Source organism: Hyperolius riggenbachi, chromosome 3, assembly GCF_040937935.1.
Source record: "Hyperolius riggenbachi isolate aHypRig1 chromosome 3, aHypRig1.pri, whole genome shotgun sequence".
In the NCBI taxonomy this organism is placed as follows: domain Eukaryota; kingdom Metazoa; phylum Chordata; class Amphibia; order Anura; family Hyperoliidae; genus Hyperolius; species Hyperolius riggenbachi.
Window position 1 is genome coordinate 306,561,904 of NC_090648.1, and position 20,794 is coordinate 306,582,697.

At 43.6% G+C, this 20,794-nt stretch overlaps 1 protein-coding gene across 2 annotated transcripts; it reads left to right on the plus strand.

Annotated features, from left to right (window-relative positions):
• Positions 1–4,261: 4,261 nt before the first annotated feature.
• Positions 4,262–14,367, plus strand: BBS10 (Bardet-Biedl syndrome 10). Of its 2 annotated transcripts, none has more exons than XM_068272745.1 (3): positions 4,262–4,351; positions 11,785–11,986; positions 12,377–14,367. In XM_068272745.1, exons 2-3 carry the CDS (start codon positions 11,793–11,795, stop codon positions 14,202–14,204), a joined length of 2,022 nt encoding a protein of 673 aa, XP_068128846.1. In that variant the 5' UTR covers positions 4,262–4,351; positions 11,785–11,792; the 3' UTR covers positions 14,205–14,367. The 2 variants fall into 2 exon arrangements, with proteins under 2 accessions (XP_068128846.1, XP_068128847.1); XM_068272746.1 differs by having other exon boundaries at positions 4,276–4,351; positions 11,788–11,986.
• The last annotated feature ends 6,427 nt before the right edge of the window (positions 14,368–20,794 follow it).

The window sequence follows — 20,794 nt, forward strand, 5'->3', positions numbered from 1 at the left end:
GTAGTTAAGCCACTGTGTTTACTGTATGGAGAGCTCAGCAAAGCTTGGTGTACAGAGGCGCCAGAGTAGAATAAAAACGTTTAAAACCCGTCTAAAAGAGGGGGATGTTCAGGTGGACTTACCTCCCTCAAAAATATAAAACTCAATTGAGTCACAATATATCAATACAAAAATGTTTTATTGAACTCCACTTAGTGCAAAGCGTTTCGCAGGTGTGGTCCTGCTTCATCAGGCAAACAGGAGTATAACTCAATGGGTCTAGATGCAGAAGTAAGCGCCTCTGTGGGTAACCCATGTTTGTGAGTATATCTAAATATTTTGCTTTTAACCACAACCAACTTAACAATACTACACCATATCGGGCTCTCGATTTCTCTTTGTTTTTCCAAGCACTGTATGGAGAGCTGCTGATAAGTCTATTTACAGTTCCTGGTAAGAACTTATTAGCCATAACTAATTAGATAGGTTTGCTTAAACAAACAGAACACAGAATTGACTTTCTTCAGCAACTATATGTGGAATAAAGATTTTTCATTGTTTGCTGTGAAACAGTTTGGGTTCATTTTAACCTACAACTACTTTCACAATTTCAATAAATTTAATGCTAGGTACACACAATACAAATTTCTGACAGATTTACGGTCAGATCGATTATTTCCAACAGGTCAGATTTGATTTCCGATCGGTCTTCCATAGGAGTGAACAGAAAATCAAGTGGAAAATCGTTCAGAAATCAGATCTGACCTCTTGGAAATAGTCAATCTGGAAGTAAATCTGTCAGAAAATTGTATCGTGTGTACCTAGCATAACAAACATGTTATTAAAGGGGTTCTTTCGCGAATAAGGAAAAAAATAAAAAGTGGTTTATGCATAAACTATTAAACATCCTTCTAAAATAGTGTAAAAAGTTTTTTTTAAAAAATGAATGGTTTCATCAATGCAACATGTAATGTAAACAGTGACAGATGATGGACTGGGAGGCTAATCCATTTGTCAGGGGTGGATTTTTTTTTACTTTAATTTCACAACCATAACTCCTGCCTACCTAGTTTTCAGTGACATAATCCACTGCTAGCAGGAATCGCTGCCATTATAACCGTAACTGCTGAGCTCCTCAATATGTGTTTACATTGTTGCTAGGCAACCAGACAGCCTGTGCAGGGAGTTGTTTGTGCAAAGAGTCATAAGCTGCTGGGAGAATCAGCCAGAATCAGTCCCATCTACACCATATGATTCTTTGTCAGATTCGATTCAATTTGATTTGATTCATTGATTCGATTTGATTCAATATGACATGTCCGATTCATGATTCGATTAAAATTGAATCGAATCATAAATCGGACATGTCAGATTGAATTAATGAAAGTAAAAAAAAAACACCCCTAACAAATGGATTAGCCTCCCAGTCGTCATCCTCACTGTTTACATAACATGTTGTATTGATAACACCATTCATATTTTAAAAAAACTTTTTACACTATTTTAGAAGGATGTCTAATAGTTTATGCATAAACCACTTAGAGTAAAATACATAAAAAAATTGTTTAAAAAGGGAGGTAGCTGCGGACTTACCTCCCCAAAGAAGACTCAGTTTGGTCAAATAGACAAAAATGGCTTTATTTGACTACGCCACAGTGCAACACGTTTCACAGGTATGACCCGCTTCATCAGGCAAAATAAGGGAGTAACTGGGAGGCCTTAAAAAAAAAAAAAAAAAAAAACTTGGCTAAGAACATAGTTCAGTAAACCATGTGTTCAAATCATACTATTCATTCATTCATAATAAAATAACCGTAAATTCCATCAATAGCAGATTGGATGATCTCATTAGCATACACATTAGATAAACAGTCACTGTACAACAGTCACAAGTACAAATATAACAAATATGACAATAAAAACGTATTCATAATAAAGTATGTGGCCATAATATACATAAGGGTGAAGATAGCATAAGGAATGGGGAATCATGAAGCAGAGCTAATACTAACATAAGTGACAAGCAATCATTTATCATGTAGCTAACAATAAAATATGACTTGCAGTTCAATAGACAAAAGGAAACCGAATGGCACCAGGATGAAATCAGGGGTCTTATCCCTGAAGATAAAGTTTAGGAGACAAGCACTGATTAGTACAGAAAAAAAATGGGCTGTGATAAGTTATAGTGGTGAGGGACTTGGGGGGGAGGTAGCAGGGAGAGGTCAGGACTCTGCAGGGCTGGGAAAACAGACAGGAGATAAACATGAGGCATTAGGGAATGAACTGCAGGTTAAGGTGAGTTGTGTATCTCTATAGTGCTGAGAGGCCTGGCTTATGAAGGAATGAACAGCAGGATGTGCAAAAAAAGTTCCTTACCTGAAATAAGTGTAGTTCAAACCAAGCTGCTCTGTGGTGCATTGAGCCAGAATCCCCTTTTTCCACTGATTATAATACTAATTTCAGTTGAATGTACCACAGAGGAGCTTGGTTTGAACTGCACTTATTTCAGGTACTGTAAGGAACTTTTTTGCATATCCCGCTGTTCATTCCTTCATATCCCCGGCTTCTCTCCTTTTACCCCTCACGGCCCAAATCAGGAAGTAAATAGAAGAATCGGGGATGACTGTTGGCAAATCATTTTGAGAAGGGTGCAGTAATAAAGTAGTGACATCTCAAACGTGCAGAGAGGTACAGGGGAAACGGTGGCCATGTTTAGTGTGGTCAGTAATGCTCCATCCTGAAATATGTCTAGGCCTCAAGGGGATGCAGCATGGGATAGAGTGAGTGTAAAGAGAGAAACTTGGTGTGGGAGAATTCTGTAATAGAATGGAGGCTTAGACGTGCCAATATAAAAAAAAATAATGTGTTGTAAAAATACAGCATGCTTGAATCTCACTTACAGGACATTGTGGAGTATACTGCCATCTAGCACCTAGTCGCCTTAGATGCAACCCAATAAATACCATCCTTCCACACTCCCCATGCTAGAACCAGGCGTTTTCCTGTGTGGCAGCACCAGATTACTTGCCTGCCAGTTTATAGTACCCACTAACTTGTTCTGTTCCCTTACAACCAATGCCCAATACCCAGTTAAGCTACACATCACTTGCACTTCACAATACGTCATACACGTTATATCATGTTCATGCAAATGACAAAATGTTGGGCACTCCACACAACAGGTGCAAAGTAGAGTAGGCCACCATAAGAGAAATATTCTGAAAGGATACCCACTAGTATCTTGCGCCACAATCGCAATACCACTGTATTACGGAAATCTATTGACTTCAGATACTCGGATCAGAGCTGGGACAAGGTCCTCTAGCACCCAAGGCTGAGACACCAAAGTGCGCCCTTCCATCCCTCCCACCCCAGCGGTCACACACTGATTGCTATTAGACTAAGAGGCACCCAACCCCCCCAAACACCTTAATCTCTGGTTATCTGGCTTGCAGTCACTGCTGTGCATCGTGTTTTCTTATTTTTCTCTGCTTCAAACACAACACTGGAATTATAGCTGAGTGAGTTGTGGGCCCCTCCTACACTGCGCCCTGAGGCTGGAGCCTCTCTCGCCTCTGCCTCGGCCCAGCCCTGACTCGGATCTCTATCACCAGATGGTTTAAATAAACAACTTAACATTTTTTTACTAATTCTAATCTCAATCAGACTGTTACTGTGCATCATTCCTATACCCTCCTCTCCTTTTCTATTGAATATATTATAGGTTTTCATGCCTATTTAATAAGGCCAAAAAGTCACTCTCTTTTAGCCTTAATTTTGAATTTTTATACGTCTAGCTATGTAAGCTTGCACTTGTACATATGTTTTTTTAAACATGTTTTTGGATGCTACATTTTATTTATTTATTTTTACTACTTTGCCCATTGCATACATGTATATGAATATACTGTATTGACTTTGTTTTTACCTATAGAGTACTTATTTATGTGGTGTTAATTTTGTATTCCACTAGATGGCAGCATACTCCTCATTGTCCTGTAAGCGAGATTCAAGCATGCTGTATTTTTTTTCAACACGTGAATTTTTTTAAATCGGCACTTCTAAGCCTCCGTTTTCTCTATTACGGAATTCACACCGAGTTTCCATCTACTCTCACTCGCTCTACCCCACGCTGCATTCTCTAATCCCTAGAAACACATCTCAGTGTGGGGCATTTTTGACCATACTAAAGATGGCGACTGTTTCCCCTGCTACTCTCTGCACATGTGCGAGATGTCACGTCTTTCTTTATCATCGTCCTATTCTCAATGTGATTGGCCAACAGTCTCCTGTTCCTTGTGTGTGTTTACTTCCTGACTCCGGCGTAATGCACCATAGAGGCGCTTGGTTTGAACTACTCTTATTTCAGGTAAGGAGCCTTTGTTTTGCACATTCTGCTGCTCATTCCTCCATACTCCAGGCTTCTCTCCTTTTAGCTCTCACAGCCCTATAGAGATATACTCATCACCTTTCCCTGCTGTTCATACCTTCATACACAGGGCTGGTTCTAGCTACTATGAGTCCCCGGGGAAAAAAGTAACTTGGGGGCCCTACTGACACCCCCTTCCCCCCCCCCCCCCCACACACACAGAAAATCCACCCCCAGGGCCCCAAAGCTGGTTGCCTGGCACCCATCACATAATATCATAAGGGGCTCTATTCATAAAAGGTTACCGCAAGTTTTCCGCTCAAAACAGCGGATTTTCCCGTCCATTTAGCAATGTGGGCATTCATAAAAGCTGTTCCCGCATGAAAATCTACAATCCCCCTGCAGAGCGAGAAATTTCTGCCTTCTCCAGTGTTTTTCTAGATTTATCTAGAAAAAAATAACAAAATGGCCATTCATAAAGTTTAGAGGAAGCGGTATGTGGACAGGAAATACCGCTTCCTCTGATTTTGCGGATTACATACAAGCGAATGGGACAGACCTCCCAGAGAGAGCAGTGCACGGAGGGACTCTGCCGGCTGAAGTGTTTCCGCATGCCTTCCGACAGCTTACCGCCAGCTTTCAGCGGGAGATCTCCGCTCTTGCATCGCAGCTGGCAAGATTTTTTTGAATGACCACCCAGAAGTGTAAAATACCGCTGCGGTATTTTACCTCTACGTGTATTTACGCCACAAGTTTTTTATGAATAGAGCCCAAGGTGTCTGTCTTATGTCCCTTCAAAAGCATTGTTGGGATCCCCATTATTTCCCTCCTCCTTTCCCCCATAAATGTAGAGTGTGCACAGAGCGGAGTCTTGCCTAATCCAGGCAGGACTCAGGAGGCAGCACCACACTCTGTGCTTCGGACTTTGGCTGCATATTAACTCTGGCTACAGGTAGGGTAGTGTATTAGTCCCATACCTATGGGTCACCATAGCTGGAGCGGATGTAGGGAAGGGACTTACCTGGGGCTTCCTCCAGTCCCCTGTAGCCTGCGAGATCCCCCAGCATCCTCTCCGTGCCCTCCATGGTCCCGCTGGCGGCTCTGGTAATCCGGCGACTTCGGCTGAAGTCACGCGTGCACACCACCGGCATGTCATCACACTGGTCGCCATAAGCGTCTTGCACATGCACAGTTCAGTCTTAAGAGAACCATGCATGTGCAGAACACTTACAACGACCGGCATGATGACATGCCCCGGGTGTGCGCATGCGTGACTTCAGCCAAAGTTGCCAGATTACCAGAGCTGCCAGCGGGACCACGGAAGGGAGGAAGAGGATGCTGGGGGAACTCGCAGATGAAAGGCTGCAGGAGCAGCCCTGCTTGTCTATAGTTTCATAAAGCCTAGGCAGCACATCCAGAACAACTCATAACCCTGAAGCAGAAGGGATATGAGCTGGTGGCCATATTGGATTTTTCCTGGAGCAATAATGGATAAAAACAAAAGGCACACCAGAGCGGCAAAATTATCAGGTAGAGAATTTATTCTTTACAAGCTATCGACTGATATGTTTATTTTGTGTGAAACTTTAATTTCTGGTTCCCTTTAAGTATTGAGTGCTGTTTCTATATACATTGCATGACTATCAATAGTCTTTCCTAAAACATTGTATGCAGCACTCATACTTCCATGACTGCCAGCCTCTGTGTTGACTTGAAGGACAAAGGAGAATGGCCTGCTCCCCCGTTTCTCTAGGTTATTTCGTCTATGGTATCCTTTAAAGAAGAAATTTTTACTGTACATAACTTTAATCTCCTTAGCAGTAATCCCGAGTCAGGCTCGGTATGGAAGTCCGCAGCTCAGAGCGGTAATCCCGAGCCTGAGTGAGTTATATGCAGGAGCTGCTGCAGATCTCTCTGTGGTATATATATATTTTTTTGTTTTTAGGGTCTAAAAGCTTGTAAAAAAATTGCACGGCTTTTAGACTTGAATCTGGAAATAATCATAACGCCAGGGAGGTTAAGAGGAACTGTACTGAAAATTAATGTAATTAATAAATTGCTTATTTTTTTACTATTTTATGAATTATTTAATTTTGCATCTTGTAAAATCTCTCCTTACCATTTCCTCTTCCTGATTTATAAACTGAAATTTATCACAGGGGACATTTCTAGTGTTCTCAGGTGCAGCTCTGTGTTCCAAAGGCAGTAGAAAAAAAGGTACCTTGTCTCCCAGAATGCTCTGGGAGACATTTCTGCATAGTTAAAAAGCCTAGGCTATGACACTGGAGGGGAGATCTGAATTACAATATATAGATATAGGAAGTGTTTCTGTTGCTGAAACCCGGATAAATTAACATTGAAGTGAGTATCCTTTACTACATTAGAAGTACTAGTATTAGCAGCATGCCTTCGGAAGCACTCGGGGTCCTAAAGGTGCATAATTTGAATGGCGGACAGCAGTGGAGCAAGTGGGATGGAGAGAGGACACGGAAGACTCTTTGCGAACCATGGTCTTCCCTCTACATAGTTGAGTATCTGAGCTGAAGCACCTTTCCTTTACTTTTCATATAGCTTTCTCTGTTAATCTAATTGCCCCCACCCTCTTACAATATGCCCTTTTAGTTTAAACATGGGAGGGAAATACACACACACACACACACACACACACACACACACACACACACACACACACACACACACACACACACACACACACACACACACACACACACACACACACACACACACACACACACACACACACACACACACCCCCCTTGAAGTTTTCCACATTTTGTCATATCACTGCCACGAGCATGAATCAATGTTATTGGAATTCCACATGAAAGACCAACACAAAGTGGTGTACACGTGAGAAGTGGAACGAAAAAATCATACAGGATTCCAACATTTTTTTTTACAAATAAATAGCTGCAAAGTGGGGTGTGCATAATTATTCGGCCCCCTTTGATCTGAGTGCAGTCAGTTGCCCATAGACATTGCCTGATGAGTGCTAATGACTAAATAGAGTGCCCCTGTGTGTAATCTAATGTCAGTACAAATACAGCTGCTCTGTGACAGCCTCAGAGGTTGTCTAAGAGAATCTTGGGAGCAACAACGCCATGAAGTCCAAAGAATACACCAGACAGGTCAGGGATAAAGTTATTGAGAAATTTAAAGCAGGTTAGGGTACAAAAAGATTTCCAAAGCGTTGAACATCCCACGGAGCACTGTTCAAGTGATCATTCAGAAATGGAAGGAGTATGGCACAACTGTAAACCTACCAAGACAAGGCCATCCACCTAATCTCACAGGCCGAACAAGGAGAGCGATGATCAGAAATGCAGTCAAGAGGCCCATGGTGACTCTGGACAAGCTGCAGAGATCTACAGCTCAGGTGGGAGACTCTGTCCATAGGACAACTATTAGTCATGCACTGTACAAAGTTGGCCTTTATGGAAGAGTGGCAAGAAGAAAGGCATTGTTAACAGAAAGTATAAGGAGTCCTGTTTGCAGTTTGCCACAAGCCATGTGGAAGAAGGTGCTGTGGTCAGATGAGACCAAAATGGAACTTTTTGGCCAAAATGCTGTGTGTGGCGGAAAACTAACACTGCACATCACTCTGAACACACCATGCCCACTGTCAAATATGGTGGTGGCAGCATCATGCTCGGGGGGTGCATCTCTTCAGCAGGGACAGGGAAGCTGGTCAAAGTTGATGGGAAGATGGATGGAGCCAAATACAGGGCAAACTTGGAAGAAAACCTCTTGGAGACTGCAAAAGACTTGAGACTGGGGCGGATGTTCACCTTCCAGCAGGACAACGACCCTAAACATAAAGCCAGGGCAACGATGGAATGGTTTAAAACAAAACATATCTATGTGTTAGAATGGCCCAGTCAAAGTCCAGATCTAAATCCAATCGAGAATCTGTGGCAAGATCTGAAAACTGCTGTTCACAAACGCTGTCCATCTAATCTGACTGAGCTAGAGCTGTTTTGCAAAGAAGAATGGGCAAGGATTTCAGTCTCCTGGATGTGAAAAGCTGGTAGAGACATACCCTAAAAGACTGGCAGCTGTAATTGCAGCAATAGGTGGTTCTACAAAGTATTGACTCAGGGGGCCGAATAATTACGCACACCATACTTTGCAGTTATTTATTTGTAAAAAATGTTTAGAATGATGTATGATTTTCTATCCACTTATCACATGTACACCACTTTGTATTAGTCTTTCACGTGGAATTCACATAAAATTGATGCATGTTTGAAGTTTTCCACATTTTGTCACATTACTGCCACAAGGGGGCCGAATACTTTTGCAACCCACTGTAAATTCACCTCGATGATATACAAGGTCAACAGACAACTCAATCTCTTTATTGTGCTTGACCGCAACTTGTTGCTAAAGCTTCCATTGGTAACTGTGGTGGGATCTCCAGGGCACACGCTCTATTTGCCCACTCTCTCTGTCCATGCTCCCATACACCTGTGTGTAGCAGCTGTCGCCAAAAGCAAACTTTCTGAACTCCGTATGTCCTGAAAGCTCTCGGCTGTTGTGCACAGCCATTCAGAAGCGCGATTAACGGGGCATGCAGAGTGGGCAGTGCATACGCTGGCCTGTGACTGTGAGCAGTCCATACCTCTCCAATCTTTTAAGATTACAAAGAGGAACACGCCCCTACCACACCTCTAACCACACACACCACTAAAAATTCATAAGCAAAAAATGCAATTTTAGAATTTGAACCACACTGGCCCTAGCTATCATCACTAGTTTTTATTCATGTTAACATTTGAAATTAAGAAACATCAATTTAAAGGATGGGAATGAGGTTTGGAGACAATTAAACATTTTTCAATAGAAAAATACATACAGTACATTTACATAAATCTATACATCAGTCCTGACAGAGGGAGAAAGAGGGACCGAGAGATTTGGTTTCCAAAGAGGGGTTGTCCCAAAAAAGGGACAGTTGGAAGCTATGCCAGCCAGCAAGAAAAAGCAGCAAAATGATTGGTTAACAAGTTTTAGACTGAAGCAGACACATAGATAAGTGTCTGCTCCTATTGTCCCACAACAGCATATGCTCATTTCTAGCACTTCACCTCTGGTACACGTGTGTCCTTCTCGCCAGTCACTTTATCTGTGTGCTGGTCCTGAACCTACATATACGCATACATTTGAAATCGGCGCAGGAAGACTTGGGCGCAGGATACAGCCGTTATATGGCTGATCCTGCTTCTGCACAAGTCCCGACCGTGTTAATTACTATTCCCCCTCCAGGCTGCCATGGATAGTGGGGAATGATATCATTTGTCTTCCAGCTATTGCAGGAGGCTGAATTATTGTGTTTTAAAAGCAACTTCAGCTCTGTCTTCTGTCGGCGCCGACGTTACTCACTTAGACCCAGTATAGAAGTAATTGCTATTATAGTCTATGGTGGTGCCGGCTGCACCCAAATCTTCCTGCACTGAAAAGGACTGCTCTTGCCCATACTGCCATTATAACTGTGCTGCTTGGCTGTGTAGCTTACTCTTTGATTTGTCCTGACTGTGGGGAAAAAATGGTTATTCTCAAGATGAAGTATTCTATTCTTTGATTTACCCTCTTTTTTTTTATTTTTATATTTACAGCCCTGTTCATCCAGTAGCGATCGTGACTCTCCTGCGTACTGCACTGGAGCTGTGTGCTAGTACTGTCATCTGAGTCATAGCTTGATGACATCATCAAACTTAGACTAGGAAGATACAACTATAGGCAGCTGGTGCTCTACTGGCTCGAGTGCAGAATATGGGAGAACAGTGCTAAAACTGGGGGGAGGTGGCTACTTACCCATCATCTCTGCATAAGAAGGAGGGAGGGAGTTAGAACCACCAGATAATACTATATGTGGGAGAAGGACCACTAGACCACCAGGAAATCTATAAGTCAGATGGGGGACCACTAAACCAATAAGAAATGCTATAGGGAGGACCACTAGGTAATAATGTAAGATGCCCAGCAGGTAAAGCTATATGAGAATGGAGGGACCACTAGACCACCTGGAAACACAATATGAGGGAGGTGGAAACATAAGACCTAATAATTTTTTTTTTTTTTTTTTTTTTATCCAAACACAGGGTAATAAGGGTTTATTTAGGCTTCAGACAAGTCAGCTCTGATCTGGAGAACCTTTGCACTTCCGGGCTGCACAAGTTGCAGCTGATGACCAGCATAGTGCAGCGCATGTATGCAGGCCGTCCCTCACCTCCTCCCAACACCCATGTGTCCGTTCTTTGTCCATCTGTGAGTACAGTTTGTTGGCTCTGGCATGATGACGTGCAACAGACTGCTCTCATGGGAGTAAAAAATCTTTCATGATGTTACTGCAAGATCACCCTCTAAACACGGACTTCAGCTTCCTATTTCTCCATTGCTACTATTACTTCTCCATTATCACTTTAAATACATCACCAGCTATTTTGAGGCTCATCAGCGGATCACTCCCTTAATCCCCGTACACGAAGTGTCCTGTCTGGATGAATCAGACTTTGCTCTCCCCTTTTCCACACAACATATATTTAAGCACATTAGTGCAATAGAAAGTATGCGCTGCTGACGTTTGTTCACAGATTGGCTCTGGTAGAAAGTTAGATCTTGTATTTTACAGTGGTTCTCAAAGTTCAAATTCCTTGAGAGCATCTTTTTTATTTGTTCAAGCTAGCCTGAAATGAGGAAACTCACTTCAGGTTTGATACTTATCTAAGTAGAGGGGAAAGCTCTGGATACCACAGAGCCTTTCTGGTCCTCGGTCCATCCTGTTGTTCTCTTGCCTACCCAGTTTAAGTTATTAGTCCTGCTAGGTCTTCAGCACTCCTCAGGCAGGCTTCCGAACTACTCGCCTCCCCTAGAAGTTCCAAAGAGGAGCTCAACTCTATTGCACATGCGCAATACATACAATGTGATCCAGGGGGCTCCTGGATCAGTTAGCATGGATTACCGCCAATCCAGTCTCCAGTTATCCTTTCATTGTGTTTTGTGAAAATTAAATAATCGCTGTGTGGTTGCGACGCTGCAGATCAGCTCTGTGCTCTCCTCTGAGAGCACAAAACACTGAGAGGAGGGGCAGAGGAATCCAATTAGATGCTTTAAGAGGCTGGGAAGGGACATTACGCAGGAGTGACTCTCCTGCTAAGAATGCTCTGGCCCCTCTACGATTGCTGACAAGCTGGGTTTTGGAAGATTCCTGGGGGGGGCGGCTTTGTGTTGCAGGCGGGTATAGAGAGCGGCCTGGAGGGGGTCACAATGACGTCCTTTAGTTAGGAACCTGCCTCTGTGTCCCATTTGTGCCCACAAATCTGCCTCGTGTACACTTTTGTATTTGATTCAATGTGATTTACAAGGTGATGTGTTATTTGGCTGATAAATATTTAATATTCTTCCTTCTTTAGCAGCGAAAATGTCACAGAGCACAAGAAAACTGGACATAAGTAAAATCCTGCAGGTGGCTGAAAGTTTGGAGAATATTGTTTCCCGATGTTTTGGTCCAGAAGGAGGGCAGGTTCTCTTTATTAAATCCACTGGAGAGCTTCTTATTACAAAAGAAGGAAAAAGAATACTGGAGTCTCTGTTACTGGATCACCCTGTGGCAAGGTAAGTGGGCTTACACGTTATCATTTGTGGAGGACTGGGTTAAATGATCAGTATGTTCCTGATATCATTAATTTACCTGGTCTGCCACCTTTATCAAGTAGCTATAAGACTAGTCTCCAATATGTATACCTAGAGGCATTGATATGGGTTGGCTCTGCCTCAAGACAACTCTAGGATGTCATTAACCCAATGGACACACTGTATTGGGGATGAAACTTTTTTTTTTTCTTGGTAAAATGTAATATGACCTTAAATTAACAAGATAAGTTCAAGTAATGATAGCTCTGCAAGTGTTTTTTTTTTTTTTTTTTTTTTGGGGGGGGGGGGGGGGCAGTCTTGATAGACAGTGACCAAATGCAAGGTAATGGCTGTGATTTTGTTTCTCCTTAGGGTGATCGTGAACTCTGCCTCCAAGCATTACAGTATTACTGGTGATGGAGTGAAATCCTTTGTTCTGCTGCTCTGTGCTTTCATTAGGGAACTCAAAAGAGCAGCCAATAAAAATGAAGACCTGATTTTATCTGGGAAGTCTGCAGTGAAGAATAAAAGCAAATGCCACATGTTAAAAAGAATGAGCAGTTTGCTATTAACCTTCCAAAGCACAGTGCTGGAGCCTGCCATAGCAGAGTGCCTAAGTCCACACTGTCACTCTTTGTACTCTGACGCAGAAGGAAAGGTTACACTGTGCAGAGCAACACTACAGCAAACACTGGATGCATACTTCTCTGGAACTATTGCATGCAACAACCAGGTTTTTATCAGTAGGCTGGCCTGTGATTATCTTTATCAATGTGTCATTTCTGCAGAGGACATTCTAGAGGTAATCAGCCTTATGGACAGATGTTTCTTCGAGTTGCTCACAGAAGTTCCAGGCTTTCCAGTTGATAATTCCAGGACTCTGCCAGGCTTAGTACTTCATCGGGAGTTTTCTGTGTATTGTCCAGCAGAGGGCGAACAGCGAGCGCTCATAGTGACAGATTCAATTCATCAGTCTCTTTCTGCACCTGGAGTAGCTTTTGTTGTCTTTTCGGATATTCAGCTGCGGACTTCCCAGCAGTACTTGCAGCAAAGGATGGGACATGTAATGAAGCAGTTACAGGATAATCAAATCCAGCTAGTGTTGTCACGTGTTAAACAGCATGAAATAGTTCTCTATTATGCAAAACTGTATGGAATCTCAGTAATCGAATGCTTGCCATCAGAAGTGATTGATCTGCTGTGCACACTCACTGGAGTGCATCCAGTGTCATCCCCATTTACTGACGATCTTCTCCCTAATGCTTTCCTTGCAACAAGCTGTCAACCTGTTTTGCTTGGAGACAGAAAGCATGTTCAGCTAGTTTTCAGCAGCACGTTGGCTTTCAGCCTGCACAGCCTTGTTCTGTATGGGCCTGTCAAAGGTCTGACTGAACAGATTGCTTCAGCTGTTCATGGGGCTTTAAAAATGCTCAGATGGCTGTTCCAGCCAGTAGGAGCAGCCTGGGAACAACCAAATAACCCAGATCAGTGTTTACCAAACACGAGTGTGTCAGTGGAAGAGCCAAGTGTCACTTCCAGGGATTGTAATGGTGACTGCTATCCACAAAGAACTGGGCAAGATATACAGGTGGCCTGCACAGACACAGAACCCAATGCTCCTCCAAAATGGACAGCAGACGAGAATACACTCATGCATCCACAGTGCACACATGCATCCACTGGCATGGCTAATACATGCTTCAATAAACTGGAGGCCACTCTTCAGCACAGGATGGAAGAAGAAAGTGGACTTATGTTAGGAAAAATCCCTGCAAATCTGGCCTCATCCCGGCAAGTTCCAACATCTCCAAATGCTGCATTGTTATTACCAGCTGGAGGAGTATTTGAAATGTTACTGCATCATCATCTCCATGAACGTGCCAAAACATACCAAGGAGGGGAGCTTGCAGTGCTCTGTACCGTGTTTGGAGATGCCCTCTTATGCATCCCCAGACATATCTATAAAGACAAGACAGGAAAGATGTGTTTCCCACTTCTGCATTCACAGTATGTTAAAGCATTAAATGGCAAAAAGGCAACAGGCATAGAACAGAGAGGACTGGAATCGGTGTCCGGCAAACACCAGCTCATGGCTTCAGTACTCCATTGCGTTAGTAAGCTTGTGACAATAGACCTGATTGTTGGTGTGAAAAGGGAAACTGGGAGTGAAGCAAAGGAGGAGGATACTTGGCTTCTATAATACAGAGCTGAGGACTCTATAATTATGCACAGTATGATATTGCTCATGCTAAGCTAACATTGTGGGGTGTGGACATTCTGCAAGCTTTGTTTTGTTCTTCATCAAAAAGTAAACAGAGCAATGTGACGCGTGTTTCATACAGTTTATAAAAACCTTATATTAATTTTTTATTTTTTTTAAAGACCCTCGATGCACAGGTGTCAGTAAATATTTGTGAACCCTTTGTTTTGTAGCCTAGATATTTAAAGTGAACCTGAGATGGTGAATTTTTTTTCAACAGTATACATACCTGGGGTTCCTCCAGCTCCTTTCAGCCTAATCGGTTCTTTCGCTGTCCTTTGCCGCCACTAGTCGGGACATACTACGTGATATCAATATTTATAGTCCCTTCAGCACCAGTGGTCCCGGACAGCACTTGTCTCTTTACCACCTCTGGGAATTCTTACAGTTGGTTGCAGAACTCCACAAATTTGAAAGGCGCAGAGTACTTCCAGAAGCATTAGAGTGCCTGGCTGTACTGCGCTGACTGTCGGACTTACCGGGCCGCCCAGCAGGAGATCCAGGAGGCGGAGGAGGATGGCGAGGGACAGATTTGCCTGAAGGCGGCTGGAGGAAGACTCAGGTATGTATTTTTTTTTTTTTTATTATTTTTTTTTTTTTATGGTTTGCCATCTCAGGTACACTTAAAGGTGCGAAAGGTAACAGGTATAAAGCCAATTGATAAAGATTATACTGTTGGTTCTGTTTGGGAGCCAGAATACTGAAATGAAGTACGTTAGTAAACATGAAGCTTAACTGCACTAAAATAAAGGGTACTGTTAGTATATGTTTTTTCCCTATCATCTGAACATCTTAAGTTGGAGACCACCACCACAGGTAGGTATGGGCAAGACCTCCACAAATATTTCCAGCTCCACTCACAAGTACTTCCTCCATGGACAGCCCCAGGGAAGCCTATTTAGGAAAGATATAGTTGCCTGACATAGGCTGCTCTTCCTCTTCCCCCTTCATCCATCTCCATCCAGCAGCACTGTGGACAGCTGAGAGAAGAGGAAGAGCAGAGCACAATGGGGTTGATTCACTATAACAAATAACGTGCCTTATCAGAGTTAGCATGCCTTATCAAAGTAGCATAGCGAGCGCTACAAACTTATGCCTGCTAATTGGCAATGACAAGAGCTCCACTTATCCTGCCCTAAAGCCCCTGCGGGTCCAATCACTTTAAGGGCTAGTTCACACTGGGCAATTTTTCAGTGATTTGCTGATCATTGGCGATCAGCAAAATGCTGCTGCTAATGCAAGCCAGTTGGTAGTGTTCACATGGTAGCGATCGCCAGTGATTAGTGATTTGCTGATCGTGCATGCAGCATTTTTGGAGTGATTCTGGAGCAATTGCATTTCAATGTTACAGAATCACAAAACGCAATCACTCCTAAATTGCTTTCCTGTACGGTGAAAAAACAGCTTTTTTTTTATTGGCCCAATAGGCTGCCTGTCACATGACAGGCAGCCTATTGGGCCAATCAAAGTGCGGGGATAAAGTCCTTTAAAGTAATTGGACCCGCAGGGGCTCAGGGCAGGACGAGTGGAGCTCTCGTCATTGTCAATTAGCAGGCATAAGTTTGTAGTGCTCGGTAATCCCAAAGGCCTGTTTTTGCCGGTGTGGTGCATTGGGGACTGCACAGCTATCGCCAATACACAGTGTGAAACCAGCCTAAGTAGATTACACACAGCTTTATCTTACAGTTTTCTCATAAGTATACATACCCTGATACTATGAATGATGACACACAAACTTTTCTTTCACTCATGGCTAAAGCCATGTATTGTCAAACAACTGTGTTTACTTTTTTTTAAGTCATAATCACTACACAAATCCAAATGACCCTGATCAATGTTTACATACCTCAGTTCTTAATGTATTGCCCCCTTTAACATCAATACAGCTGAAGTCTTTTGTGGGCGTGGTGACTCTTTATCTTCTCAGATGTTAAAGCTGCCCATTTCTTCTTGGCAAAAAGCCTCCAGTTCCAATACATTCTTGGGCTGTCTTGCATAAACTGCATGTTTGAGGTCTCCCCAGAGTGGCTCAAATGTTTCTCCAGTATTTTTTGATATCTTTCTAAATTCATATTGCCATCCATTCTGACCAAACTTCCTCTGCCGTTGTAGCTCACACAGCCCCAAAACATCAGCTAACACCGCCATGATTCACAGTAGCAATCGTGTATCTTTCACCATAGGCCTTATTGACTCCTCTCCACATGTAGCATTTATGGTTGTGGCCAATAAGTTCAATGTTAGTCTCATCACTCCAAATGACTGTATGCCAGAAGTTGTGAGGCTGTCTCTGTGCTGTTGTAAGCGGGATACTTTGTGGCATTTGCATGGTCATAGCTTTATCCTGGCAACTCGACCATGCAGCCCCTCTTTCTTCAAATGCCTCCTTATTGTACATCTTGAAACTGCCACACCACATTAGAAAGTCCTGTATTTCACCTGAAAATATTTGTGGGGTTTTCCTTGCATGCAAAACAATTTTTCTAGCAGTTGTGGCTGAAATTTCAGTGAGTCTACTTGACTGTGCTGTTTCAACAGGAACCACAATTTTCCACGACCTCAAGCAAACCTGAAAAAATGAAAGTAAAAATAAACATACATGTCATACTAAACTGCCACATAGTCTGCTTAACGGTCTCTATGTCCTAACCCCTGTCCTGTTTTATCCACTGTGATCCATGGAATTCTCCATCCTCCAATATAAAAATGGCGATTACCACATAACGGCTTCTGAGTCAGCAATCAGTTAACCAGTAATATTGCTTGAGCCATAGGGAAACATGGATATTATCTTGCACATCAGTTGTTCTTTCAGTTATACAGTAACTGACAGCAACTGATACAGTGATAAAGGGCTGGACAAAATCTTGTCAGAACTGGAAGGAATTGGTGAGCTTCTGAAAGGGAATGCTGGCAGGTACGTATGTATTATTTATTTGCAGGTACATCATATGTTTATTTTAAATAAAGGTATTTCTGTATTAACCTCCTTAGCGGTATGCCCGACACTGTCAGGCATACCACTTCCTGGCCCCAGGAGTCCCCTATGTAAAATTAATGTGATCCAATGGCTGAAACCCCTTTAGCTAGCACTAGGCTAGCTAGTACAAATGCCAGGAATCCCCTGATCCCCTGTTAATACATTACCCCCCCCCCCCCCCCCCCCTGGATCCAGCGATCACGCAGCCTCCCTGCACAGCTTCGGTCTCTATGGGGAGGATCGGGTTTGCGTATGACGTCGGCGATGTCATGACGTCATGTGCGATCCTCCCCATAGAGAAGACCGGAGCTGTAGGGGGGGGAGGCTGCGCCGATCGCCGGATCCAGGCTGGGTAATGTATTAACAGGGGAGCGGCAAAGATCGGGGGGTGCAGGGCATTTATACTGGCTAGCCTAGTGCTAGCTATAGGAGTTTCAGCCATTGGATCTCTGGGGGGCACAAATTGGCAAAACCTCCTGAGCGGCGTACGCTCAGGAGGTTAAGCTGTCCAGCAGGACAGCTTGGCAGTTAGTTAGGCTGGAAAAGAATATTCAACGTTTCTTCAGCAGCTGATTCAACACACATTCCCTTCAACCCTTCTATCTGCTCTCGCAGCATGATCGGAGTCTTGGATCACCAGGGCGGAAATGAGTGCAGTACAAGTGAGCAGCTCTCTGCAGGTGGTCGGGACAGGAGTTCTGTGTGTCTGGAGAGAAAATAGAAGCTACAGGTGTTCCTCCTGCCTCATCTCTTCTGCTTTTCTGCACACACAGTCTGAATTCCAGAGCTCCGTGCATCTTCTTTAATTCCTTGTGTGGTGCGATGAACTAGTGCTCTCTCCTGATGAACCAGGAACATACAAACTGCAGTTCAGGGTTGTAGAGAAGACTTTCTGATTTGGTAAGGTTTACGTTCACAGGATTATCATCTCCACTTTACAACTCAGTATATCTGGTCAGACAAAAAAAAAAAAAAAACCAGCGACAGTTCATCGCCAGGTCCCTCTGTGCAGCAGCCATACACACGGCGCACAGAGGGACAGCGATGCGGCGGAAGCTGTCGCCGAAGGTTCCTCCCCCACCCCCCGCCAGAAGCTCCATGCATTGTGTATGGGTTGCTGTCGCTAGTCCACATACACACGCAATACGCGTAGCAGTACATTTGCGGCGACAGCTCTGGCCACACCAATCGCCTGGCGACAGCTCTGACTAGCGACTGTTCGTGTGTGTTTGTGGCGACAGTTGTGCCCCGTGTGTATGCACCATTAGTCAGGATGTTGGACAGAATGCAATTGTGTGTGGGGGGGGGGGGGGGGGAGTCAGTTGGTGGCAGTGGGCCTAGTACAAATCTGGATCTGTGTATGTATTGTGTAGTGTATGTATTTTAGTCTAGACCCAATTTAGGGGAAGCCATTTAACTCATCGGTATGTTTTTGGGATGTGGTAGGAAACTGGAGTGCTGGTAGGAAACCCATGCAGACTTTGAGAACCTACCAACTCTGTGCACATAGTGCCCTGGCTGGGATTTCAAACTGAGGACCCAGCGTTGCAAGGCGAGAGTTCTAACCACTACGTATTGCCCAAGTAAAGCATTTCAGAGGTGGTGCAGAAGGAGAAAAACTTGTATAATTTAAATATTCCTTGTATTTTTGTAAAATTACCCCAGTAGTTTGTGCAGTGATCATGATTTAAAAAGAGCAACCGCAGTTGTGTGGCAATAAAATGCTTCAGCCAACCACTAACCATGAGTGATAGAAAAGTTTTAGTGTTGGTGTCATTCATATTCTATGAAAAAGGGTTAATAAACCATAAATTCTGCCAGGGTAAACTTATGAGCACAACTGTTTACCTGTGTGTGTGTGTATATGTACAGTGGGTTGCAAAAGTATTCTGCTCCCTTGAAGTTTTCCACATTTTGTCATATTACTGCCACAAACATGAATCAATTTTATTGGAATTCCACATAAAAGACCAACACAAAGTGGTGTACATATGAGAAGTGGAACGAAAATCATACATGATTCCAAACATTTTTTACAAATAAATAACTGCAAAGTGGTGTGTGCATAATTATTCGGCCCCCTTTGATCTGAGTGCAGTCAGTTGCCTATAGACATTGCCTGATGAGTGCTAATGACTAAATAGATTACACCCAGGCGCACTCTAAGGTCAGTACAAATACAGCTGCTCTGTGAGGGCCTCAGAGGTTGTCTAAGAGAATATTGGGAGCAACAACACCGTGAAGTCCAAAGAGCACACCAGACAGGTCAGGGATAAAGTTATTGAGAAATTTTAAAGCAGGCTTAGGCTTCAAAAAGATTTCCAAAGCCTTGAACATCCCACAGAGCACTGTTCAAGTGATCATTTAGAAATGCAAGGAGTATGGCACAACTGTAAACCTACCAAGACTGGCCATCCACCTAAACTCACAGGCCGAACAAGGAGAGCGCTGATCAGAAATGCAGTCAAGAGGCCCATGGTGACTCTGGACGAGCTGCAGAGATCTACAGCTCAGGTGGGAGACTCTGTCCATAGGACAACTATTAGTCATGCACTGTTCAAAGTTGGCCTTTATGGAAGAGTGGCAAGAAGAAATGCATTGTTAACAGAAAGCATAAGAAGTCCTGTTTGCAGTTTGCCACAAGCCATGTGGGGACACAGCAACCACGTGGAAGAAGGTTCTCTGGTCAGATGAGACCAAAATTGAACTTTTTGGCCAAAATGCAAAACGCTATGTGTGGCGGAAAACTAACACTGCACATCACTCTGAACACACCATCCCCACTGTCAAATATGGTGGTGGCAGCATCATGCTCGGGGATTGCATCTCTTCAGCAGGGACAGGGAAGCTGGTCAGAGTTGATGGGAAGATGGATGGAGCCAAATACAGGGCAAACTTGGAAGAAAACCTCTTGGAGACTGCAAAAGACTTGAGACTGGGGCGGAGGTTCACCTTATTATTATTATTATTATTAATTGTATTTATAAAGCGCCAACATATTACGCAGCGCTGCACAATAGATAAATGGGTTAACATACAGGTAGAATATACGGAAACTCACAACAAAACAAGATCATGCAAATGATTTGATAACAATACAGTGTCATAGGTCAAGATAGAGACTGTTCGAGTCTACAAGAAGGGTGGTTGTGAGTAAGATTGCATAATCAAGCTGGATACATTAGGGAGGAGAGCCCTGCCAGAGGCTTACAATCTAAAGGGTGGGGTGGAGACAATAGGTGCGTCTTTTGAGAGGGGGTCTAACAGAACATATTATGATGCTGGTGTAGGGGGGTATGCGAGCGTGAAGAGGTGAGTCTTGAGAGCTTGTTTGAAGGTATTAAAGGTGGGGGCGAGTCTGACGGCTGGTGGGAGAGAGTTCCAGAGAGTTGGTGAAGTCCTGCAATCGTGCGTGTGACTGAGTTATGCGAGGTGCGACTAGGCGCAGGTCATTGGAGGATCGGAGGGGGCGGGCTGGTATGTGCCTGTGGACCAGATCAGAGATGTAGGTCGGGCAGGTCTTGTGCACTGATTTGTAGGCCAAGCACAG